This window comes from Athene cunicularia (assembly GCF_003259725.1).
Source record: "Athene cunicularia isolate RWA chromosome 6 unlocalized genomic scaffold, athCun1 chr6_part2, whole genome shotgun sequence".
Classification (NCBI taxonomy): Eukaryota; Metazoa; Chordata; class Aves; order Strigiformes; family Strigidae; genus Athene; species Athene cunicularia.
The window spans coordinates 9,593,599-9,619,449 of record NW_020799106.1 but is presented as its reverse complement, the minus strand read 5'-3'; the positions used below and the strand labels follow the sequence as shown (position 1 = coordinate 9,619,449).

The 25,851-nt window shown below is 37.4% G+C and overlaps 1 protein-coding gene across 12 annotated transcripts in view; it reads right to left on the bottom strand.

Moving 5' to 3' along the window:
* The window catches only part of PCDH15 (protocadherin related 15), a 457,138-nt gene that overhangs the window by 260,770 nt on the left and 170,517 nt on the right, over positions 1 to 25,851 (bottom strand). For all 12 annotated transcript variants that reach the window (XM_026851785.1, XM_026851794.1, XM_026851792.1 and 9 more), the window contains 4 exons: positions 21,956 to 22,116; positions 17,628 to 17,783; positions 7,007 to 7,126; positions 1,520 to 1,630 (listed from right to left, as the gene is read on the bottom strand). In XM_026851785.1, coding sequence (XP_026707586.1) covers positions 1,520 to 1,630; positions 7,007 to 7,126; positions 17,628 to 17,783; positions 21,956 to 22,116 — 548 coding nt within the window. The remainder of the gene's footprint in view (positions 1 to 1,519; positions 1,631 to 7,006; positions 7,127 to 17,627; positions 17,784 to 21,955; positions 22,117 to 25,851) is intronic.

The window sequence follows — 25,851 nt, the reverse complement described above, 5'->3', positions numbered from 1 at the left end:
GGGGGGGGGGGGGGAAGAGGTGCATAAGACGATCTCCTAAAAAAGATGGGCTATAGAGATTAATTAGAGCCCTTCTTTGAGATCTAGTTTCTCATGCGTGAGCACTCCAAACTTTAGTGAGCTCAGTTCCCATGTGGGTATGTTTGAGATAACTCATGGCCTCACAAGACACTTGAGTCATGCAAGCTGCTTGTTGGGTATAAACATGGGACAGAAGCTCTGAGCACAGCTCTAGTCCCAGACCTGGTACCACAAAGGTGAGCATTTACTGTGTAAGGAGGTGTACTGAGAGGAAGGGACAATCTGAGAGGAGATTGCCTCGTAGTGCTGCCACTGTGCACCCCAAGTTGTGCCTTCAGCAGTGGCCCCTGCAGCGGGACAGGCTGCCCTCCTTACACCAGGGCTTTGCCCTGCTGCACACCATGCCTTTCCCTCAAAAACATGACCTGCTCCACTACCTCAGCAACTTGGGTAGGAGCACAGTGTCTCCTGAAAGTCACACCGCTGACATCAACGAGCCGTGAATGCGCAGTGGGGATCTGCAGAACAAATTACTGCTAACTCCACAAGACAAACCAGTTCCGAGCTTTCCCGTATTCCTGTTCAAGAGATCAGCAAGTGACATTACCCAAGTAAAATGGCTTGTTCTAACAGTCAGGAAGAATTTTTAGATAGACCTAAGTGCAAAAAGCATCGAGGCACCCCCGGAGCCTATCTTCTGTTGGGGCAGTGCTCAACATGACACAAAATACCTAAGAAAGCAGATTGCAAAATCTATCCACAATTCTGTATCAGAAAGATGACAGGAATATAAATGTATGAATTCAGGAGCAAGCTAGCTCAAGTTGCTTTAGAGCACTCTCATTTTCCCACAACTGAAGTAGTATCACAACAGAGGTACACAATAGAGGAAAAGTTTTCATTTCAGCTGTTATCAGAAGGACAAAAAGGGAAAAAAGCTTTCAAGGCCCTCAAGGGCACAAAAAAACTTCTCTGATGACAGAGATATTAAACATAGTTTAAAAAATCACTTTTCAGTATGCATTATCCACTGCCAGCCACTCTGTAAAAACCTCTATGTAAGCTTGCAACATGACTTGAAAGAAAAATCACCTCTTTATAGTAAAATGCTTTTCAAACCTGAAGGATACAACTAAATCATATCCATTCAACTCATTTGAGATCAAATTAGCACCGCTAGATTTGTTAGGAAATGAACACTTAGTGACACTACAATGCACTTTTCTGCATGGGCTGTACTTCACATTTGCAACTTGTTCCTTGTGCCAAAAAGGTGCTCTTGTTACACACAGTGAGCAAGCTTTTTTAACCAGTAAAAATATGTGTAGGCTTTCAAACAACCTAGATAGATCTTAAGTAAGAAGATCTTCAGGAGAAGAGTATTATCAGACCTGGTATTTCATTGAGACTTTTCCTTTCCTTACAAAACTCTAAATCAGCAAACTAAAACCCCACCTAAACCAGTGGCATAAATGGCCATTAACAGACCCATACTTACATTTGCTTGAACAATGACAAAATACCGAGTCTTTTCTTCATAATTTAGTCTTTCCCGTAGAACTACTGCTCCGGACAAAGTGAGAGGAATATCAAAGGTCCTGTTGGAAGTCTGCAAAAGTGAAAACGGCACAGTAAAACTGAACATGCTTCAAAGTTAAGACACATTTCAGACAACACGAGATGACCAGTTGGATAGCATACCAAAATTATGTATGATTATGTAGAGATTTTAAAGTTTTCTATGTCTTGCCCCACCCAGTCTACTCCACAAGAACCCCACAATACATAATCTGTGCACAACAGAATTCTGTCTGATTCTTTGCATACACATTATTACTTCCAACAACAAACTGAAGTCTAACTCCCTCACTTCTTGTGGATTTGCCATGCTGAATTTGCAGTGGTGAATTCCAAAAACCTTTCCCTGTTTGTCAGCTGAGAGTTCAAGTCTTCAGTTTTTACAGTTTGGATTCCCTTCATCTATTTTTTTCTCACTATTATAGTACTGATTATTACTACTAATAGTACATCTATTATTTTATATATCTATATCTATATATCTATATCTATATCTATATATCTATATATATCAAGTATTAGAGATTAAGTCATCCACATCATTGTACGTCTCTTTAGTCTGGCTTTCATGAGGGCAATGAAGCAGTAAACACTCAGAGAACATCAACTCTACCCACTTAGGTGCCCGTTCACAGTTATGCACATGTTCATACACTAGTAAATTCAGAATTCAGAGTAAATCAGGTAAAATTCAATTTGTCCTGCATATTTGCTTAACCAGCTTCAGATTGCAAAGCTGTGGCTCTGAATAGCAGGAGGTTACTGCTGGGCGCACACACACCTTTAAAGGATTCACTTTGACTAATGACCCATTTGGGAGGAGGATTACAGGCACAGGTTTCTGATGTCAGATCCAGTTCCAGTTCTATTATCAAATTAACCGTGTCAAAAAAAAAAACTTTCCGTGCTCCAATCTCCCAGTGTAGAACATAGTTAACACTGAAGTATGTTGCTCAGGTAATAGCAATACAATATTTCAAAACCTCTCCACAGAAAACACCGCAGGAGTGCAGAGTACTATTCTTTCCTTAGATAACATAACAAGGCCTTTTTCCTCTAGAAGTGGAAACATCTGCTAAAACTGCCGTTTGTTCTTCAGCAAATAAGTTATAATGATTGTTAAATTCACCATGTTGCAAATATTTGTGGTGTGCAGGAAAGCAGCATTGAAAGTACATTACAGACTCTGCTAAATCACTGCTTATGCCTGAGTTTGGCACTCATCTTGTTGGATAAAAATTAAATAGTTCCCTCTGGAAAAAAAAAAAAATCAATTATATTATTTATACAGAGGCACAACAGAAGAAAAGAATAGACTCAGTGTTGAAGGAAGGAAGAACCAAGTATAGTTCACCCCTTTTGAACCCCTCCTCCTTTTCCTTTATCACAAGCACACATATACATGCCACTTCTAATTCAGGAGGAGAATTAAACCAGAGTCCATTTGTCCCTGGTTTAAAAGGCCAGAAATAAGCTGGAAAAGACCCTGCAGCTGAGGATCAGCCAAGGCACTCTCAGAATAACTGCTTTTTCCCTTGGCAGAACTAGGCACGAGGATGTGCTTAAGTAGAACTGCACAATCTGAACTGTTAGGAAGGATCAGAAAAACTTCAGCAAAGAACTTTGACCAGTTCCCAAAACTCTTGGTCCATCACAGCACAGAAATGCAATTATTCAGTGGTGATTTAAAGCTCAACTTCCAGACACAAGTTTGCGCCACAGCTCCTGAAGGTACCACATCAGATCAACCCTATGATCCCTCTGCAAACTCCATTTATTTCTGCTGCAAACCAAATCATAATGAAGTTTTAGAGGCAATTAGTGCACAACAACATCACATCTCAGTTGCAATTCCATCCAATACTGAAATGAGCCAGCGCACACTGGAAGCCAGGAATATCAAGACATTCCTTTATTAACTGTTTACTCCAAGAGAACAAAACTTGTTCTCTCACTTCAAAAATAGTGACAACAAAATGCTTTTGTACAGCAGTCTTCATAACTCAGAGTAGTTGTTGGACCACGGTCTTGAATATGGGCCAGCAAATTGAAAATTAAGAAAGTCACCAGGATTTACTCCCCAGAGTGCTGGTATGTGAAAAATCAGTATAGCATATTCCTTATACTCCAGATAAACTCAAAATGTTTAATTTTGAATTCTTACCAAACACAATACAACAAATATCAGTAAAATTATCTAGCAAGGAGGGAGTCCAGAACTTGTTTAGAGGATGCATTTGTCTTAATAACCTTCAGGTATAAATAGAGCGCTCGGAGATCTAACCGTTCACCCTGCATTAGGAGACAGAATCTTTTTGGCAAGTTAATTAACTTGATCCTTAGATTTTAAGGGCTAAAAAAAAAAAGTTTTCTGGCATTCCTTTACATGACAGCTACAGCCCAGCCCTAAGTCAAGTACTTTTTTGCACTCGTTTTTCCACCTGGTTTTTATATATCTTCCCAGTTAAACAACAAAATAATTAAGTTGAATTTCTAGAATAACACCTTGTTTTTCACAAGACTAATTTAGGCATCTAATTTAGTCTCCAATGAAACTTATGAGCTATCAGTCAGCTTTTTCTAAGGCAGGAGACCGTGTCATTGATGTCAAACACTGTGGGCATCTTCATCACACAATATAGGGAGATCCCAGAATAGAAGAGCAGACATATTTCACACTAAGCTGTACACATCATTTTTGAGGCTGGTATAGTTGTTTCACAGATTACAGAAGAAAATCCCCTTCCAGCAGATATTATGCAGTAACTTTCTGGCAAGTCAGCAGCTGAGATGAAGCAGCTTACAACGATGAGAAGTCGTCTCTGTCAAGCACACACACAAACTGCATCACCAGGTAAAGCACATAAAGGCTATCTACAGATGAAAGACTCCGATTTATTTGATCTGGAATATAAAAGTCTTAAGGCAAAGATGCAATAAAGCAACTAAATACTCCAAAGAGTTTGTTCCAAGCAGGGAAATCCCTTGTTGTTCTTCACAGTCACTGGGAGAACAAGAAAATTTCACTAAGAGAGGGAAAGCCACTTTTGGAAAGAATTTTTAACTCTTCCTGTGGCAAAACATCAGGCCAAACTACTTAGGCATGCTATAATGTCCTTCCATTAGTGGTTAGATGAACCTCTCTGCTGAACTTGAGGCTAAAGTGGTTGTGGGAGATGCTTTTAGAATGATTTCCCAGGATGCCTTTGAGCAATATAATGCTATGACTTAATAGTAAATTAAATAGAAAGCAGCTATTATATTTCACTGTGGTTCAGTCTATTTTAACAGAAATAATATTTTAAGGGGGTTGGATTTTTTAATTTGCTTTCAGTATACCAACATATTCAATGTATGCTAAAATGTTTAATTATTTAAAAATATTTCCAATTTTTTAAAGTTACCTGGAAGAAGTATTTTCTGAAAGAGGTATTTTCTCAGTGCCAACATTTTTCATGGTTTTTATTGAAACAGAATAAATTATTTGAGCTGGTTTTGTTAAGTACTATAAATTAAGGGTAAGAAAAAAAAGAGTGGAGAGAAGAATTCAAAGCTTAGCTTTGTTTTTTTTTTTGTAATGTGAAAATGCTTGTCCATTCCTTTCACTCCTTCCTGCCTTCTGTTTACATTTCAAATATTTGTGGTAACAGAATAGCATTTATGTATAACACTGCCTTAATGCAAACAGTTAAAAGATGATGTTAGCATAACATTTTAGAACTTGCTATTTCCATAAAAACCCCTGCCTTTGTTTATATAAAGTTCAGGAGAGAAACTTTTCAGTCATACATACCACCAGTACAAAGAACAGCTGAAAACGTAACACGATGAACCCACACGCTGTGCACTAGTAATTTTATTAATTTAAGTAGTCTCACTGAAGTGTCGTAACTTGAGATTGCTCAAATCTGCTCAATCAATTTAATCCCTAAGAAACAACTGCACACATTTAAAAAAATTAAATCAGCCCAAACAGACACAATGTATAAAGTCAGAAAATTCCCCATCTCCCAGAAACCCAGCATCACAATTCCACATTTGTCAGAGACATTGCCTCGTTGCTAAACAACGCTCTCCAGAAAAGAATGTGGCTTAAGGTTCTGCAAAAGAAACCGATCTCTGTCCTCAAAATATGTGTAGTAAGTCAATATTATGCCTCAGCATGTAGATATATAAAAAAAAAAAAAAAAAAAAAAAAAAAAAGCAAAACACTAAAAAATCAGCAATTACTCCAGTGAAAAGTAAAAAAGTAGGGTCCAATATCATTAGTTCACACTCAAATACTTGATACAGTCAGGATTCTACAAAATTCTACTGCCTAAAGAGTATAAGTACTAAGTGTAACTCAATATTTAAACTCTTGTTGACTTCAACAGAAATAGGACTGAAGCCTTTATGAAGTGTACAGCTTAAATGATACAAACTGAATCAGAACTTGTGTGCCTACATTTCTAATTAAACTGAAAATCAGACTGCTGTTTTCCCATAAAACTCTTTCTGCTCCAATTCCCTTTAAAGTAAAAGTAGGGAATTTCAATGAGAGGTTACTAAGTCTATATTCTATATTCCCACCCTCTCTAACATCTGGGCCATCTCTGGGATGAAGACAAAATCAGGTTAGCCTGGCTTAACAAATTATCACACCAGCCACAAATTATCACCACAGTAACTGTGCTTTTAGCCCATGTCAAAGGATAACCTGGGTGTAAAAAAGGATTGCTAAAATTACTTCAGATTTGCTACAAAAAGGCATACAGACACTTCACACAAACACACCCATGTGCAAAACCTTGTTATAACAGAGTCACACAATTAACCCTAAAGATAATTTATTTTAGTACTTCAAGCTTTTTGTCTCTAAAAGCATGTGTTTGCAAAGATAATAGGTAGGGTTCACTAGTGTTTTATTTTAATAATATACAACCCTCTGTTTTTTAAAAAAGTGATCTCTAAATATAAGTGACTCCATGAGAGAAGTCAGAATGTCTCTTTTGAGAGTAACTTAGCCACGCCTATGAATATGTCTTAGCTGTGAATCTATTAGGTATAAATGTATAGGGGTAAATACAACTACATATCACGGACTGAAAAAGCATGACAAAACCAAAATGAAGTGTGTGAACAACACTGGAGAAGACAGGGTACCAGTAATGATTGATACTGAAGTAATCCAGCTGAAGGTAAATACAGCTGTTTACAGGGCAAGCAAGGCTCACAGACAGAGAGGATACCCTACATCATGAAAGAAAGCATTTCTTTTAGGTCCAACATTAGGTCCCTCATTTGCTGTTTCAAGGGGTATGTATATATATATATATATATCTATATCTATATACACACACACCCCCTGAACCAAAGAAAAAAACCCAAAACCCAACCAAACAAACTAAATGCACTGTGCATTTACCTTGTCATTGGGATTGTACTGGATGACATATTCTATCTGGCCATTCGGACCATCATCAATGTCAATAGCACCATTGTTTCCAGAAAATCCTGTAAAGATGGTTGTTCCAACTGGAGTTAACTGCAAAAACAGAGCAAGATAGATAGCCATTAAAATATTAAAGTATATAAGAAACAATTAAAGAACTGTTTGCAAAGTCTTTTATTTTTTTAATTTTTCCCATAGCTCTGGTCTATAACTCAAGTTTGACATTTTCTTGTCCCTTTTGTTTGGCCTGGAACCTCATGTACTAGCAAGTACTTAGACACAATGTACTCAGATTCTGCTTTAACCAATGCCAAGTGTCACATAGAGACTGAAACCAATTTCTATTTTTATTCCACAGATTGTCTGCATCAGGACAGAGCCCCATTTGTTTTAAAATAGATGGAGATTAAAAAAAAAAAAAAAAAAAAAAAAAAAAAAAAAAAAAACAACACATCTTAAAACATAAAGAATTAATGAAATAAATATAAATAGATTTAAAAAGATAAAAGTTACTTTTTCAGACTCAGGAAGGAAAATAAAGATGAGCTGCAAAAGTAAACAGAACTTATTTGTCTTCATTGACAATGTGAATAGCACCAGATAAATATTATTACATGCAAACACAGACACCCAGAGAGCTTTATGGCTTTAAACAAACACAAGAATAATGCTGTTTCTCCAATACTTTGTTGGCAGCAATTGAATACCCATAAAATGATATTTTGAAAATGAATACGTTTATAATTATCCTAGTGTAGATAAGTAGCATGAAATCAAGACCCATTGAGATCAATGATAGAAGTCCGACTGACTTCTGGGGAGTCATCATTTCTGAATTTTGTTGATATTCAGAAAACTTCATGAATAATCAACCCGAAAGAGAAAAACAAATGAACAAACAGTTCTGGATTCAACACAGACATTGCTCCTAGCCATACTTTCTGCTGCTGCTCTCATTACACTTAAATTTTTGGCCCTTAAATTCACGAAGACACACTGACACTTCTTCTTTCCTCCAACTTTTATATTAAGTTGTTGCATATCTTTTATAAGATCTAAAAAGGTTTGAAATGCTGTAAAAAAGGGAAGGTGGAAAAGGACAAAGAGTCATTCAAACATTTATTGCAAATGTGGGTGCTATTTCACTTCCATATGTTGTACTTAACGCCATAGAGCAAATCATTAACTGCCCATTTCCTCCTACAGTCATAGTTCCTGGTCTTGTTTTATTTATAAAGCTGCTAATTACGAGTTTAATAGCTGACAAAGTTCTCTGAGAAATATTTTCAGGGCTGAGAATAATCTTTTGAAATGAAAAACATCAATTCAAAACCTTTTTAATGATAAAACAGGTGGGGCTTAATTTACATTACTTATTTATATTATCTACACTTATGCCATAGTAATTGTGTGGCATGTTTATGTTTTGCTACAGACTTGACGTCCTTACTACTGGTATAGGTAGCAGAAGTGTCGTATGTGAGTGAAGGAAGTTGACTGTTCCCTCATGCCTACTAATTGTGAGATAATTACCTCACAGAGAGTCTTTGCCTCGTACCTCTGGCACAGCAGCAGCCTTTCAAGAATTCAGAAGAGCAATCATCTCAGAAACATGAGAATTGCCTAACAGTACAAAATAGTCAACTGCCATAAACCAAGGAGGATAATTTACTGGTTAATGAGAAAGTGCATGCATAGGGGAAAAGGGGCTTTCTCATGTTTGGTTTTTGTTTTTTTGGTTTTTTTTTTAAGGGTATAGAAGACCAAAGCAACCGGAAAACCAATTTGGAGCATTTACAGAATGGTTTGTAGGGTTTTCCCCCCACTAAAACAGTGGGCTGCCCTTCGCTGGCCACCAGACACCCACCCAAGGGCCCTCTCACCCCCTCACCTCAACAGCACAGGGAAGGAAAATGAGATTAACATGCTCGAGGGTCGAGACAGGGAGATCACTTACTGGGCAGAACAGGCTCAGCTTGGGGAAAATTAATCTAACATACTGTCAATTAAAAATACATTTGGATGGAGGCAAACGAAGACAAAACAGCACCTTCCCCTATGCCACCCCTTTTCCTGAGGCTCAGCTCCATGCCTTCAGTCTAATTCCTTTCCTCCTCACAATTTCTCCCTCACTTCTCGCTGCCACAAGGCACTTTCCCCTTTCTTGAACCCATTTCCCTGAGGCTGTGCCCTGCGTTGGGGCCCTCAGAACCAGCCATGCCAAGCCCAGGCAGTACAACACTAAATAAAATAGTTTAACCAATTATCATTGTTTACAATGATACGGTTTCATTAGTGGGAAGAGCTGGGCACCATACTGGCTTGCCAGGGGTCAGCACATGATGGAAATCTCCCATGCTTCTGCTGTCAAAATCGAAAAAAAGGCACAGTGCTCCCAGATGAAGCAGAGAGGAGCAGCTCTGAAGACACCACATGCATGGCAGGCTGGAAAGCAGGGTGGGGAGCATGTTGTCAAATGCCACGCTCCTTGCCTGCATGTTCCCTAGCACTTGCCGCAAAGGAGCGCTCCACACTCAACAACCACGTGCTCGTAGCAGGCAGAGAACTAACAGCTGGCATTCAAATGGCAGATTTTTGTTTAAAAAAAAAAAAAAAAATCCTGGCAGATCAGAACAGCCCAAGAGTAGACAGAGCCCCAAGGAGGTGTTTGCACCATTCCTGCTAGCTGGATGCTGTAACGCCATGTCCTGCGAAGGGAGAGGGCAGAGCTCCAGCACAATGTCCCGGCCAACGAGACCTCTGACATGCCAAGGGGCTGAGGAAGGCCTGGACCTGCACACGTGCTCGAAGCTGAAGGATGCCAAGAGCTGTGTTGCTTTTCAGAAGCACGTGAACACTTGGTTTCCACCATATTCAGGCAGCAGCAATGCTTGGCAACAGTGATTTGCTCTGTTTCATTGAGAGGAGCTGTATCGGGGTCCTGACAGGGTGCAGGTAAATGATGACTAACATAAAAAAGCTCCAGCACTGTGAAGCACATCATTAAGTGGTAACAAAGGAGACAGTTGTAAAAATGAAACAGCAGTAAACAGCAGAATTACAATTGCACGCTCTCACAGTAAAAAGACTAAAGCTAAAGTCTTAGATTTAGTGTATTTCATCCAAAATAACCGACTGCAGACATGCAGACCATGAACCTAACATGCAGGTTTCTATTTTATCTACATTTTCTTTTATGTGATGCAAACAATATTAACAAGGACACTGAAAAAAATCCCCTCTGCCACTCCCTCTTTCTGAAAGTTAGGAAAAAAAGTAGTCACTTCATTCAACTTTCCAGGCTACCCAAGATCTCACATTAGAGATTACTGCAGCCTGTGGAAAAATGCAGATGAGCTATTAACTCAATGTCTCGAACTCCACTTCCAATCATTTGAGAGATGCTCAGCATTCACAGCTACACAATATTTTTATACTGAGATCTCAACATTGTGATGATTTACAATTAGCCAGCAGTATCACTTTTATCCACAATTTGTGGGGGCTTTCTGACACACTGCTGTCACCATTGTTTTATTGTTGGAAAAATAAGGAGAAACTCAGCTCACCTTATAAAACGTGACTCTATATATAGTACTATATATTTATATATATATATATATATATATATATAGTATATACACTGTTCTTTAGCAACACGAATAATCCCACAGTTCTTGTTTAAATAAGGATTACTTATTATATGAACAGCCCAGAGGAACTCCGTTCCTTGAAAGACAGGCAGGTAACACGTGAATGAAAGGCATGTTTTTCTAGTGCATATTATGGAGGTATATAAAACATGTACCCAAAAGCTAAAAGAGCAGGCTGAAAGGCTGGGTTTGATCTCACACAGACATAAAATGGGCATGTCATTTGAATACATGCCTGTGTGAGCACAACTGTTTAACCAGGATTTTGGCACTGAAAAAAAGCAGAACATCACGATGATTTTGTATTATATACTATATAATATACATAATTTCTCAACGCAGTGATCAAATTCATTCTTTAGTGGCTGCACAGAATCTCTCCAGGCAGTAAAGACTTATCTACAGCTCAAACCACCCTACACTGTTGCTATGTCAACCTGTAGCAGAGAGGTTCTGCACAGCACCCTTCTTCCCCCCCAGTTTTCAGCTCGGTTCCTTCTCTGAAAAATCTTCCACCACCAAGTCTTCTGGGATACAGGGGAGCTGGAAATATGTCTATGGAAGGGTTCCCAGCTCCTTTGCTTTGCTTTAGAAGGACCCAAAAATGGCTCCAGAAAATGTTGCTTCAACGATCTCTACAGCCCCACCTGTCTTCTCCCCATTAGATACTCCTACTTTAGCAAACACCTTGGAGAAGAATTCTGTTTCTCCATATTAACCTTTAGTATCTCCCACAGAAAAAGACTGACGTTATGTAGTAAACTGTTTGACCAAGCTGAGTGTCTTACCTCATGCAAGATACAATGTTAGGAATTGTAAAGAAAATATATGAGTGCTAGTGACCATCTGAGGATAATAATCTCTGTGGGAATTCAATGAGGTGAAAAAGAACCACAATGACAAAAAGCAAGATTTCAAAAAAATGCAATTAAACAAAGAGAGGAGAAATGCACACAATACATCTTATTCTTCCACAGTCAACAGCTGTAATGCTTAAAAATTTCCTTCAACATAATTTATGTCCATTAGAAGTCTAGATGCAGACAGGAATATTCAACATTTCCATAAAACATTTTGAAAATAAATTTTCCTATTATTGCCTATTTACAAAGGTAAAAATGATTAATTTTTCACCGTAGCCCCGAACAGCAGAGCAAAGTAAGATTTACAGTTAATCATTCTGAGCTAATACTCTTTTGATGATGTCTACCTGCAGAGATTAATTATTTCAATACCAGAAGGAAAGAGATATGAATAATTACACCAGAAGAAATGAAAATTGAGCACAAGTTATAATTCTCAGCAGCCCAAACACAAATTTTTTAGTGAAGTTCAAGAAACACACTCATTTTACAAAGGATTCCCATCTCTGCCAACTTAAGGGGGGAAAAAAACTCAAACCTAAAACCAAATCAACTCTAAAATTTTGGTTTATAAGTAGCTAGAAGGTTATGTATGCTTAATAAAGTAATAGTGATTTCAAAGAGTATTCTAGTAACTCCACCATTTCCAAACAGAACTTGTTATTAAATGCTCCTGAGTTTACCAACACCTCTGTGGGGCTCAGGTAAGGCTCATGTGAAAAACTACTACAAAAAAAGTCAGCCTGATAAAACCCCGCCAATGCAGAATTAGAGTTGTATTTAACTGAGATAAAATTTGGTGAGATAATTTGTGTTTAACACAAAACACAGACAACCACAGCTGTGCCTCAGCAGTACAAGATTTTAGTTTCTAGTTACTAGTTTTAGTTACTAGTTTGCCTGTAGGGCGCTGGTTTGTGTAAATCTGAATTTCAAATTGACTACAGAACTTTTGCTTTAATGTACTACAGTAATTTGTATATTTAAGTCTCTAATAACATGTGGTCAAATTTAGATTCAGGCTAATGTAATTTTGTCCGGATTTTTTTTCTAAGTGAGTAATAATGTGACATTTTCATGTAAATAAAAACATAGACAAAGCAAAGGAAACAACCCTGCAGAGTATTTCAACTTTAACTCATTTTTAGTTTTGTGAGGAGATTCATAATACTGTGAATAGCAGCTGGATTTGCTTTTGGCTGAGACACATGCTTTGCCTTGAAAAAGCATTAGAAAGAGAAAAGGGAAACTTGCTCCTAAACGGTAGCACCCCTGTGCAGGGCTTCTGCACTTGTGCTGCTCTAAGCTCTGGGTGACTCCAGAGCCTGCTATGGACCAAGACGTGGTCCCGTCATCGCAAAGATGCCCAAGCAGCAAGGAGGAAGGAGAGGGGAAAAGATTAAAATAGAGGCAAATCCCGAAACCACACACTCTTTCCAGGGCAGTGGCATTTGTGACATGAAGGAGAAGAGCCGATTTCTGTCTGCAGCATGCTGCGCATGGTGGCCGCAGCCCAAGAGTGATAACTGGTTTAGTTCCTTTGGATGTCGGAACAGCACTACCTAGGAGTTGTTTGAATTATGTCCCAAATCTGTTTCATAACCCAATTATAAGAAGTCAATAGTTTAATTGCACCCTCAGTTTCTAGACTATAGCTTACACCCAAAATGCCAGTTAATTTTAAGCAGATGGCTATTTTGTGCCTGCATTAGCCCCCTGCTATGACTTCTGAGGATCAGAGAGAGTGGAGACTATTTATACAAATATACACAAGTGTTCACATAAATATATATATTCACACCTACAGACGTATGTTGTTTCCTTTGTTTGCCTGCCCCCCTCCCCTCAAAAAAGCAGTATGGTGGGGTTTTCCTATTAACTAACTCTGATTAGCTACCTCATTTGTAAATGCTCAGATAACACTGCTTAAAAAACACAGTTATTTTGTTACTGATTTTATTATCAATTGAAATTAAGTTGTTTGATTTTAATATAAATATAGAATTAAGGGATATTTTAGTAAAAATAATTTTACATTTATTGTATTTTGAATCTAGCAACCGACTGCTACTCTAAAATCCCCTGTACAGCCCCGTACCAAGGCTGAAGGGATTGGTCATAATTGTTTAGTAGGAACGGTTAGAACCTGGGTAACAAAACATGAGGTGATTTGTAAACTGATTTATAACACATACATAGGACTAGAAGAATGCAAGTAGTTGTCAAGTTCAGCATTAATGGGAACTGAGGGCAGTAACCGTAACAGCTTGCAGGTACCTGCCAAGAAAACTGTGTCCTTAAGCAAAAGGTAATTCCGGCAGGGGGAGATCGCGACCCCCGACTCACGGACCACCTACTCACATTACACCCCAGAGCCATTTCTAGACATTTCTAACCTTTACTGCGCAGAATTGGAAGTAGGAGGAGAATATGTTAATGATTTCTTAGAAGTTGTGTGCTTATGTATGAAGACTTAATGAATATGTATGAGTAAATTCTATATAAGATGTATAACTCTGGTGCCCGGCACGTGTTGTTGGTGAGAGCGCTCCCCTACACGTCCGGCCGTCAATAAAGAAGTGTCTGCTTATCTGCATCACATTGGTGTCGATAAGTTATTTTTATCCCGCATTTCGGTGACAATTTTAGGGAAACAGATATTGTATCTGATACTTTAAGAAAATAAACTTTAAAACCAATTTTAACCGTAACTTATATGAATACCAGCACTGCCATTCAAAGTTAAGCCACCCAGTCAAACAAACATTACAGGCTCCATCAACATTAACAAGTAGTTGTAGCATGATTGTTCGCATACATGTGAGAAGCCCATATTTTTAATAGAATAATAAGATCATCCTGAAAGAAATATTTCCTCAATAAACATATAATAAAAATTTTTATATCTAGATGCAAAAAGGTTTGGTACAGATTAGTCAATATTTCTTACAGTAAGAATTCTAATATATACATGTTCACAATCGACTGGAAAGGAAAAAAAATTGGTCAAGAGTTATTACAAACACCTCCTTTGGTCTAATATATTGTGCAGCTGCACACTTCATGTTTGTCAACCCTTACACTCTTCCTTGAGTATCCACAAGGGCCACTACCAGAGAAAGTACACTGGGATTAGGGGAGCTTTTGGTCTAATTTAGTGTGGAAATCCTCCTTTTCCAACCAATGAAGTATAACATTTGACATACGTTTTGGTATAAACCAAGACATTACCCTACCAAATCCATCTCATTCTAAGCCTTCTGGAAAATACAGGCTTAATTTTAAACCAGGTCTTTTTATGTGCAAATGGAAAAGACACATGTGAAACTAAGATTTATGTTGGTATTACAATTACTCACAGCTTCTTTTAAAAAGTTAATTGTAATATGGTGTCAAATATAAAACGTATTTGACATAAAATAAATTATATTCCTCCAAAATATAATTTTACCCTTTTGACATTTCTGAAACTTAAAAACTACCTAATAAAGTAAAATCTAGCTACAGTTGTTTGTCTTGTATTACAGGTGCCAGTAATTATATAATAGTTTTGACTACTTGGGAAAATCTTAGCTTTAAACTTTACTCCCTAAAAAAAACATTTTGGGGTAATTGCAAGGCTGAGACACATTTGCCCAGGATTTCCTTATGGTCGAAGTGTACAGAAAAGCATGATGCTTTGGGGAGATATTACACCTACAAAGCACACACGCTGTCAAGCTGGTTAGCACGGGGGTTGTAAATCCAACACTTAGTCTGTATGTGCAGGTGAATTAAATACTACGTGTGGAAAGTCCAGCTAATGTTTTGTGCAGGCACCAGTGACAGTCGTATGGTTATAAAGCCATGGTGTCTGTTCTACATCTCACGGAGGACAGCCAGAGAGAGGCGTGGCACCTGAGAGGAGAAACTGCCAAGTACAACCCTGGAAAGCACCTCAACAAATCCGTCCTCAAATTGACACAGATGAAATTTCCTAGCTAGAAAAAATAGGAGATCTCACATGTATGGTAACTGCAAATAATAAAGTCTACTTGTCCTCTGATTTGCTTTATGCTCCTTATAGAAGAGACATTTCTGTACTTTTAAGTTTACAAGCAAACAAAGCAGAAGACCAGAGGCAATCAAAAAATAACCACAAAGCCCTCATTCCAGTGCATTCCTGTAATTAAAAAAAAAAAAAAAAAAAAAGCAATCAGTCACTAAAACCTTTGAGAAAGTCTCAGATGCTCTGTGAACTTTTTTTGGTTAATTAATGAGAGCATTAACCCACTGGGTACTGCTGAAGGGCACGCTGGTGCCATGTCAGAAGCTATAAGCACAACAGTGATAAAATTAAACAAAGCAGCTAATTAAATCAGGATTGCAACTGGTGGGAAGAGCAACATTGTATTTTGCCCAACAATAATGCAAATAAATGGCTGCACATATTTGGAACATTCCTCAGTCTCTGAATATAAATAATTTTAAATGGCGCATTTTTCACTCAGTCTTATTGTGGAAAATCCTTTCTTCCTTGGTATTACAGCACTAACATACTATCCACCTTCAGTCTTAGTGCAAAAATTCGGTGGGTTTTGGAGGTGATCTGGACCTGCACTGCAGTGTGTACAGGCACTTCTGACTAATGTTTGCCTTGACTTTACTCAAGACCAGAAGCACTTCCACAACAGGTCTGCAAAACCACATAAATTACAATTACCACATAAAGACCAAATCGAAAACAATTTAAGAGCATAAGGAGGACTTTGCCAGTACTCACACAGATGGTATTTTGTGACCTCCAAACTCTGGTGGTAAGAAACATTGGCAGAAGGATTGCCAAAAAATTAACTGAAGGGAAACGATCTCAATTTAGAAGGTGTCACCAGTCAGGAGGACCACTAGATTTAAAAACCTGTATATCCTTACCTCTACTCGACGTCTCTATTCAAAAATAAAGTGTGGGGTTTTGTTTTTTTTCCTCCATATTTTGGGTTAATTAGGCCTAAACTCATCAACCAACTCTCCTACTCCTTTCTGGGGACCTAGAAGGTGTCCTGCCCATCACTATGAGCTTGGTCACTTAGAGCAAGATAGTGATCATAACAATATGCAGACATAATTCAGAAGCTGAATCTCCCAAACACACACAACCATGTAATTTTTAATTTTATTTTTAAAAAGCAAATCAATTCTATTAAAATTAAACAACATGAAAGCAGTCACACACTCACAGAAAAAATCCACCAAACCCCAGCAGGGACACAATGCACGTGACATATGTAACAGCTTTATTTTCTTAAATGCAACTGTAATTCTTTCAACCTTTATGTCCAGAACAGTGACCCATCTTTCCATTCTCCTCTTAGTTTCAGCTTGGACATTTCCACTTCTGCATGTAAGTTCCCACTTCCTCTTCTTATTACTAAAGCCCCAAGATACCGACTTAATGAAAACACATAACTTTTGTACTGGTTATTAGCAGGTTATTCAATCCCCAATAGAATAAAAAAATTAACTGTAAAGTGAAAAAAACCGTTGTACCAGCTCAAGAAAGAAATATTTTTTTCTTCAGATAATATGGAGAAGTCCAATGCACAGAAAGCAAAAGAATTTCATTCACAGACATCATTTGATAAACAGCAATAAATCAAAACTGCACTTTGCCAAGCTTCAATGTTGGTAATAAAACCTTTTGAACTATTTGCTTTACATTTGTTTCTCATAAATACCTTCGTTTTACTTCCAGGTTTGTCGATACAAATGCACAAGGCAGTAAAACATTTTGCAAATTCAGCAGAAACCAGTGTTTCACTCATCGAGGCATAGCTTCAGATTCCAGTGTCTTCTGCAATATTACAAGCACCCGATGAAAAGCATGCTTGTCTTTGTATTCATTAAGAAAAAGGATGAACAGTTGTAAATGTAAAAAACTGAGGCATACTGTCTGTGCTGGTTTTCTAATGTGACACAAATGAAAGGGATTTTAAAACAACTGAATTTCCCAGGTTTTTCAAATGAGAGGTGGAAGAGCTGAAAGCTGGTATTTAGCAATGACACCACCCAAAAGAGAAAGAAATGTTAAGTGGTTCTGACCTCATTTACTGCCACATAGTATCGCTCCTGCTGGAACTGAGGGGAGTTATCGTTCCTGTCTCTCACCACAATCCGCACTTCGTGGTTGATAATGGTGCCAACCTTCTTGTTAACACACTGGACTTGCACCACGATGGACTGAATGGACATTGGCGGCTGTAAGTGAAAATGCATTTGTATAAAACATAGTCAAAATCTGAACTAAACAGGGACATTTTCTACTGATGTTACTATCGCTTATGTTCACTTATAGCCCATCAATCTGCCTGCATTATGTTTAACGCTCTATATTTGAATTTAAAAGTTTCTCTGAGAGCGTCCTGACTGCAGCCCGTGCTGGCAAGATTTTAAGTAGACCAACATGTCTCAAAGCTGTTTTTTGCAGACTGAGCTTTGTCGGCTGTATGTGCTAACACAGAATTAAAAATCCTCAGCACGATTAGCCCTTCACACTTCCCTTGGGAACAGCAGGAAAAAAAAAAAAAAAAAAAAAAAAAAAAAGCACATCTTTTGAACATCTTGTGATTATTGAAAGATACCTAGAAAAATGTCACACATTTTAACCTTTGGTTTATTAACACTGGAATTGAAAGGTCAAGTCAGAAATAAATTCAATATGCTACCACTTACATTTACTGAGTAATTTAGAAACAACTTGGTCACCTTTAAGTGTAGACAATCCAAAGTCCTGTTGTTTTTACTCCAGTGAACATCATAACAGTCAAATAAAAATAACTCCCAAACTTGATGAATGGGTAATGAAATTTAAACTGGAAAGGCTACTACTACTTACTTGAGATAATAAAACAATTCTAAGAACAATAAAGGAAAAGGCACCTTTGGTTGAAATGGAAATTCAGGGAGACTGCTATGGAAATACAGCATTCCAGCATGACTTCTATTCACAATGTTCCCACCACAGCAAGGGCCAATTTACATATTGGAAGCAGCAGTATGGCATGTAAAATATTGACAGCAAGTCCATTTTGATTTTGTATCTAACACTCAGCAGAGAGTGAGAAAGCATGGGAAGGGACAAAATGAAAAAATTCTGTATTTATTAACCTCAAATTCTTCAAGAAAATAAACAACTCAAAAATGTAATTTAAAGATGCCTATGCCATACTATTCTGTACAGTGAATGCAAACAGGTTTTTGTACTGGGATTCAGATGCTTACAGTTATAGCATAATTATATATCTACGCAATTATGCCTTCACTCATTTCTAAATGCTACAATTTCTTTGATTGATTTATTTTTTTTTCCTGTTTTGCTATAATAGATTTTAGAAACACATGGCTTTCTTTATCCTTAAGACTTCAGTACTAATCAGTTTTTTTCAAAAAAAACCCACCTTTTTCAGCAGACTCGGGAAAAGAAAGGGGCTTTGTGGTGTTGTTGAGATCTTATGTGAAATAGCTATTCTTCTCTACACATTCACCCTCAACTTTCCCTGCAATTAAGTACAGCATGAGATTTTAACTAAAAGTCCATTCTCTTTGCTGCAAAAATATGCAGCCAGCTATGTTATGCTTCTACTTTTATCAGTAAAACTTCTAACCCAGGTAGGAACATACCAAATATCACCTGTAATTTAAATTAGGCCTCTAATATTATAATTCTATTTATTTTTCAAGCTGGCGTTCTTTATGAAAGATCCAAGAATTTTTAGGCCATCTTTAATAAACTTCAAACTCTACTGAATTTATCTAGATTTATTAGCAATGCCCAAAAAAATCATAATTATTTGTACCTATAGATATGTTCGATATATGATGTTCTGGATTTGGTCCTTTTCACAAGAACATGGAAAAAACAGTTTGTTGCCTTTGATAAAATATAACAGAATACAGCACCAATGCTACTTTAACATACATACGATGTCTGCTGGGTCAGTGTTCAGTTTTAAAACCAGGTCTTTAAACAAACACTTGTCAATCAAGGCATTTAGAGACAATAAATGTAAACACATAATGGCACAATGTTTATGATACCAGGGACAAACTATCCCAACACCTTTTAGCAGTTCCTTTTACCTTCAGTTCTGATTTATCATTATTCATTCTTCCTAAGTACTTATAGAAAAGTCTGGAATTTTCTTTTTATCTGATTTTGTTTAGAAAAACATACTGTCATTCTTAATAAAATCAATCAATGAAATCTAACAAGATTTTCTTTCAAGAAAAGCAATAAAAAAAAGAACAGGATCAGGCTAAGTGAATCAGCAGGAAGTTGACAAGTGGGGACATCAGAGAGAAAAGTGGAGAGTATCCAAATATATTGAATGCATTTGTATATGCACCATTTGTAAAGCAGAGACTACAATTTTGCTCTGTAATAAAAGACTGAATTTTAAGGTTCAACTTAATAACCCCCCAAATTTTATTGGTACTTTTAAGTTTCACATGGTTTTAACTTGAAAGATAAGAAAAATAGTTTACTTTTTTTGGTAAGAAAAACAAAGAACCACACACACTCTTGAATGATTTTGCATTTTGTGGGTTAGTCTAGATCTGGTTCTGAAGGCTGGAAACAGCCTTTAGATAAGAGCCATATTAGTCAAGTCAGTCTTTCATTTTCTTTGGTTTGTGACTTACATTGAGAACACAGAAGACAGCTACAGTGGGGCTCACACCCAAAATCTCAGTTACCTCAAGTCTTAGATTTTTCTTTTGTGATCCCAGTAAACTTAAATAAACACAAATGAGTAATTTTACCCATCACTACAGTACTAGGGATACTAAGTGTTACATTTTATAGTAAAGAATGAGGAAATGACCCTTTAAATACAAATGTAAACACAGTAATACTACCTATATGTAATTAAGAAAATGTACACCATTTGTTTCCTTGTGACTTGAGTCTATTTCTTGCAAAGAACATCCATGTAAAGTGTTCATATACATTTATAGTAACGTACAGTATTTGCGAGCTTAGTTAGTCTGTCACTAATTAGAAATCAAAGAGTTTGACAAGGTTGTTTTTGTAAAGCACCTAGTTAGAGTCAGGTAAAGAGGCTCAGAGGAATGTACCTATAGAGGGAACAGTGTCAGTAAAAGAGGCGTTGAAAAAGAATCAGTATTGATCTAAGAAGAAGTAGTTTTGTTTCCTAATGCCATATGGATGCGCAGACTTGTGTGGGATGATGAAGAAGTGGCCCTACATTTCTTATGGTTCTTAAGCCTCACCTCTCATTAAGGGCTTTTCTTTTTGCTCTCACTTAAAAAGAAAACTGAGAAGCCCAACATTCCAGCACCTGCCTGGCTCCTCAAAGGCAGCCAGCTGTCTGGCACTTGAGGAAATGGCAACTCTTTGCTGATGCACCAAGAAGTCTTTTGCCACCACGTCCATACTGCCACTCTTTGTGCCGCACGACTTCGCTTCACATATGAAAAAAATTTGTGAATTAAAACTAAAGTAGGAACAGCTGAAATCAATTAGCCCTTTTAAACTAAAAATTGAAATGAAGATAAATTTGCATGTTGTTTCTGGTACTTATGAATATATCTCCAAACACACGGAGAAGACAAATTAATCAACCAAGCTGAAACAAAACAAATTTTCAGACTCTCCAAGGAGAACTCCTGATCTTTAAAGCACTCTTCCCATGTTGATTATGGTCACTTTTGAGTCAATTTTCTTTCCAGATTCTGATGAACTGCAGCAATGTTGAAATGCTGTCAGAAAGTGTCTCTAATTTTAAAGTATTTGCCTTCAATGAAGTTAGCATAAATGAGAACACTCCTGTTTATTGTGTGGTTTTAATCTTTCTTTTTACAAAAATCAAATTTAGCCTGACAAAATTTCTTGAGCCCTATTAGGAATGAGCATACCACATTTTATGTGCCTTAATTTTAAGCTTTATAAGTGAATTGTAATATTCACAATTCCTTTGTTCTCTCTCACATCTCATAAGTCAATGTACATGGCTGGAGTAGTCCTTTAATAAGTGTCATGGGACAAGAGGTGAGCAGCACTTCTTCCAGACAACAGCAGCAAACCAGAGTAAAAATGTTTTTAGTTCAGTAAACAAGTCAGGTTTGGTTTGAGGTATACTTTTGCCAACCCACATATCTATTTGTTTGGTCTTTATTGTTGTGTTCATCTACATATAATTGTACGCACAGTCAAATTTCTGCATGCTCCCAATAAATCCTAATAAAGAATCAAATTAACTCTGCTCACATCCATCTGGGGGCAAAAGATAGACGCAGATAATATATTCTAGCAGGTCTTGTGTTCACAGTCTTCCTATGAGCACACACAGATTTAGAAATTTTAATGTCTGTGGGGAAAAAGAAAAACAAACAGCAAACCTCAAACTTACATCTCTGTCCAGAACTCGGCCGGTGCTGTTTAGGTATAACGTCTGCTTGATAGGATCGAGGATCACCCAGTAATCAACGTTGTCCTTTAAGGAGAGTTCGATGGTGGGGTCCGGCCCTCCTGCTGTCCCTTTGATCAGCATATTGTCAACCAGGATAGTGCCTGCAAAAACAATAAACGCATGAGGGAGAAATTTATATGGGCATCTACATTTTTATGTATTTCCATAACAACTGCAACACTAAAAATACTGTTTTCTAACTAGGGTTTACAGTATTTTATGTTCTGAGTGATGTTTAAAAATTCTGAACCTTATTATCTGTAATGAAAAACTGCCTCTGACACCGATGCCATTTCAGACAATACCAGAAGAAGCATTTGCAATGCTCAATAATTTAAGTTGACGATGAAACCCATCATATACAGCTATCTATTTAATACTATGAGTTTTTTCTCCATTGAGCAATCATCACCCAATCTCATCTCAAACAAATGAAAACACTGAAATAACAAGCAAAACCAGAATACATTTTCTACAGCAAGAGTGACACATCAAGGTGAGGGGAAAAAAAACAAAGTTACATAAAGCTCTCAAGGAGAAAAAAGGTTTTATACGTTGAGTTGCTCTGCAACAGAAAACTAAATTGCAGCATAAAGACATGAAAAATATGTCTACCAAGACAAAGGCTGCACTTAATTAGGACCAGCCATCTATTCAACATATATAACATGCTTTTTTTCCTTTTCTTGTCCCATGCTGTCAGTTAAAAGTCTTGCCTAGCAGCTCTATTAGTCAGCTCACAGTACTCACGATGTACATCATTTCCTGTGTAAAACACCCAACTTACCTCCCAAATGTCAAGCATTACTAACTACCCTAAATGTTGCACTCCATTGCCTCAGATTTGCGTGCCCAGTATTTATAAACACTTCTCTAAGATTTCATTTTTTCTGAAAAATTAACACTACTCAGTTTTCTTCACACTGAAATGTTAAATTATCTTTGTTGAAGCTCATCAACAGTTATGAAGAAAGTCTGTGAATGTCACTAGCGGCAGGACGTCTGAATTAAAAATATCACGTAACCTCCTGTATTAAGGGCCAAATAATTTATTACAAAGTAACACTTCTTTACATCTTCACTATATTACAACAGCAACTCTGTATAAATATATTCAACTGGTGGGGAACAGTTCTGAGTTGGGTTGATGCTTTTTTGGAATGAAACCATAAAACTAATTACTGGTCATAACCACAGCAAACTAGTTTACGGTCCTGTTGAGGAAAACATGACAGTAAGGTTTTCTCAATCATTTATTTTGAAAATACTTTTAATAACATAGTAGAGATGGTGTAAGAAATACTGCCCAACATCCGTAACTTTGCACTGAAGACCAGTTGCAAGTTCGAGGAGCAATGCCCTTTTAGCCTCATGAGAAACACAGTTGCTGCTCATGTATTTTATGGCTATCAGCACAATTTCTTGTGCAATACTGTCTATGCAATTATATTCTGACTGGCTTTTGGGAGACCACCACTAGCTTTAATGTAAAGAGGATTTCACGAGGAAAAACCCTGTGACAGTTCAAAGTGTGTATATCTAGCCATCAGTTTCCCTAAAATCTATAAAATCTACCGGATTCTGTGTATTAACCCCATTATTGTGGCTCAATGATGATGCAAAGAAAGGTCAGCAATTCAAATTTGAGGTCGTCTGAACAAAAGGTGCCCCAAGAAAAGTCTCCCTGAAAAAAAACACTCAAGATAACAAACACCACAATCACTCTAAACAACTTCAGTTGGTTTGATTTTTTCCTAGTCTTCTTGTTCAGGCCTGAAGGCAAAGTCTAAGTTCTGGCTACATCCTCACCAGCACTAATCCCAAGAGAAGGCTTTACACCTCCATTCAATGATCTCTCAAAGGAAATAAAAATCTGCAGTTTCCACATGTAAACAGCACAGTACTGGGCATTTCAGCAAGGGCCACCTGTGCATAGCAAATGCATAAGGTGGTCATTATAGACAATATCAGGTGCACAAATTCTTGCTGTGAAAAGGAAGAGCTTAAGGGATGGAAGAACTGAAGCAATTGAAGTAATGAGATGACACAGAAAAGAGAATAGAAGAGGGTTGTGAAAGTAGCAGAAAAATAGACTACAAGGGATAATTAGAAAATAGGGGAGGGGAAAAGTAGCAACAGCTTCTGTCTTCTTTCCCATGTTGAAGACTAGCAAGTCCACGAGGAGCAAAAGGGCATCACAGCACAAATTACAAGGACACAGAGCTACCACAGCTGTCCACCAGCACAACACTTCCAGATGCTTAAGCAGTCGTGAACCAGCAGCAAGCTGACAATCCCTTAAGGGTGTTCATTTTCTCCTCAGAAAATTGTTTAAATAATAAAAAATAAAGATTGTCCTATAATGAAAACTGGTCCCTGATTTCTACAAACTCAAGATTATGAATATAATCTAACATTAGTAGGTCTAGATTGAAGCGACAGTAGCAAAGGGAAATTACTTTTGGACTTCACAGTCACATTGCCTGTAGAGAAATCCAGCATCGTATGCAGTGCTAAAGGAATTAGGCTGATAATCATAGCAGAGCTCAGACTGCTAACAGAATAGTCTGTGGGGCCACGTCCCTGTGAAGGTGGCGATTACCCTTCCACGAACTGCATACAGGTAGTCAGAGGGAAAAATACATACCCTAGAGGCACGTTTAAATTTCCTCGTGGCACAGTGAGCATTTGGAAGTGGCAAGATACAAGGGCCTTAATACCAGAAGCACTTTCCACATGTTAAGGATTGAAAAACATAATTAAAAAAAAAAAACAAAAAACAAAAAACCAAACCATTTTAGACATATATATTTTATAATTTTGGCTGAAGCCAAAGCCTGGACGGAAGCACATTGAACTGCTACAAAAGAAGTCAACAGTGGTTGTAACAGTGTCCTTACAGTGTCCTTACATACACCAAATAATTTACTCCCTGGCATTTGCAGGCCGCTTTGGTTCCGTATAGGCTACGTACAACATGGTTTGTTTCTCTTCATCTGAGGAGGCTTCAGCCTCCCTTGCCTAGTTTCTAGGAGATTGACTTCTGCCTTGGCCTTCTGCAAGGGTCTGAAGAGCTCAAACAACTTTAACTTTTAATGAACCTGAGAATAATGATTGCAATTAAATAAATTAAAAACTATACTTAATCAATTTAAGATCTTGATGTGATGACGAATTTCAATGTCTAGTAAACCACTGCTACTTAACTGACCTCACTGCTTTCAATTCTGCATCTCATTTAACTTTCCTCTGTTGCACTCTATAACAGCTATCTGCTTGATTTAACAAAGCACTTCTTGGTTTGTTTTGATACAACGATTCTTTTGATCTTAAAAATGGACCATTTTTTCTTCAGATATTCATGAGGCACTTGTACTCTCTTTTCAAGAGACAGTGGTTTGCAAATAAGCCTTTTAATAGCCATCTTTAAAAGTACTGTTCTTCTCATTTACAAAGAATCTGACATTGTGGGTCTTTTTTTTCCCCCTTTAGATATCCATCATCTTGTTCATTATATCCTGCCTCTGTCCTTGGCCTAAGATAGCGGAGAGGTAACCGGTAATCTGAATACACACAGCTCGATGTGACTGCAGCAACAGTTTGTCCATTCGCTCTCCATACATGTGAGCACAAAAGCAAACACATCCCTTGATATTTACAATACACTAATACAATAAAGTTTAGACAATTCAGGTTTGGTTGGGGTTTTTTTTTTACACAAACAGAAGCTCAAACAATGCTCTAACTGAAGTGAAATCTTTTACCTTGTTATAGAAGTTACATTCCTTCTTCTGTAGTTATATTGGAAGTTCAGTTTTACAGTAGGGGGGGGGGGG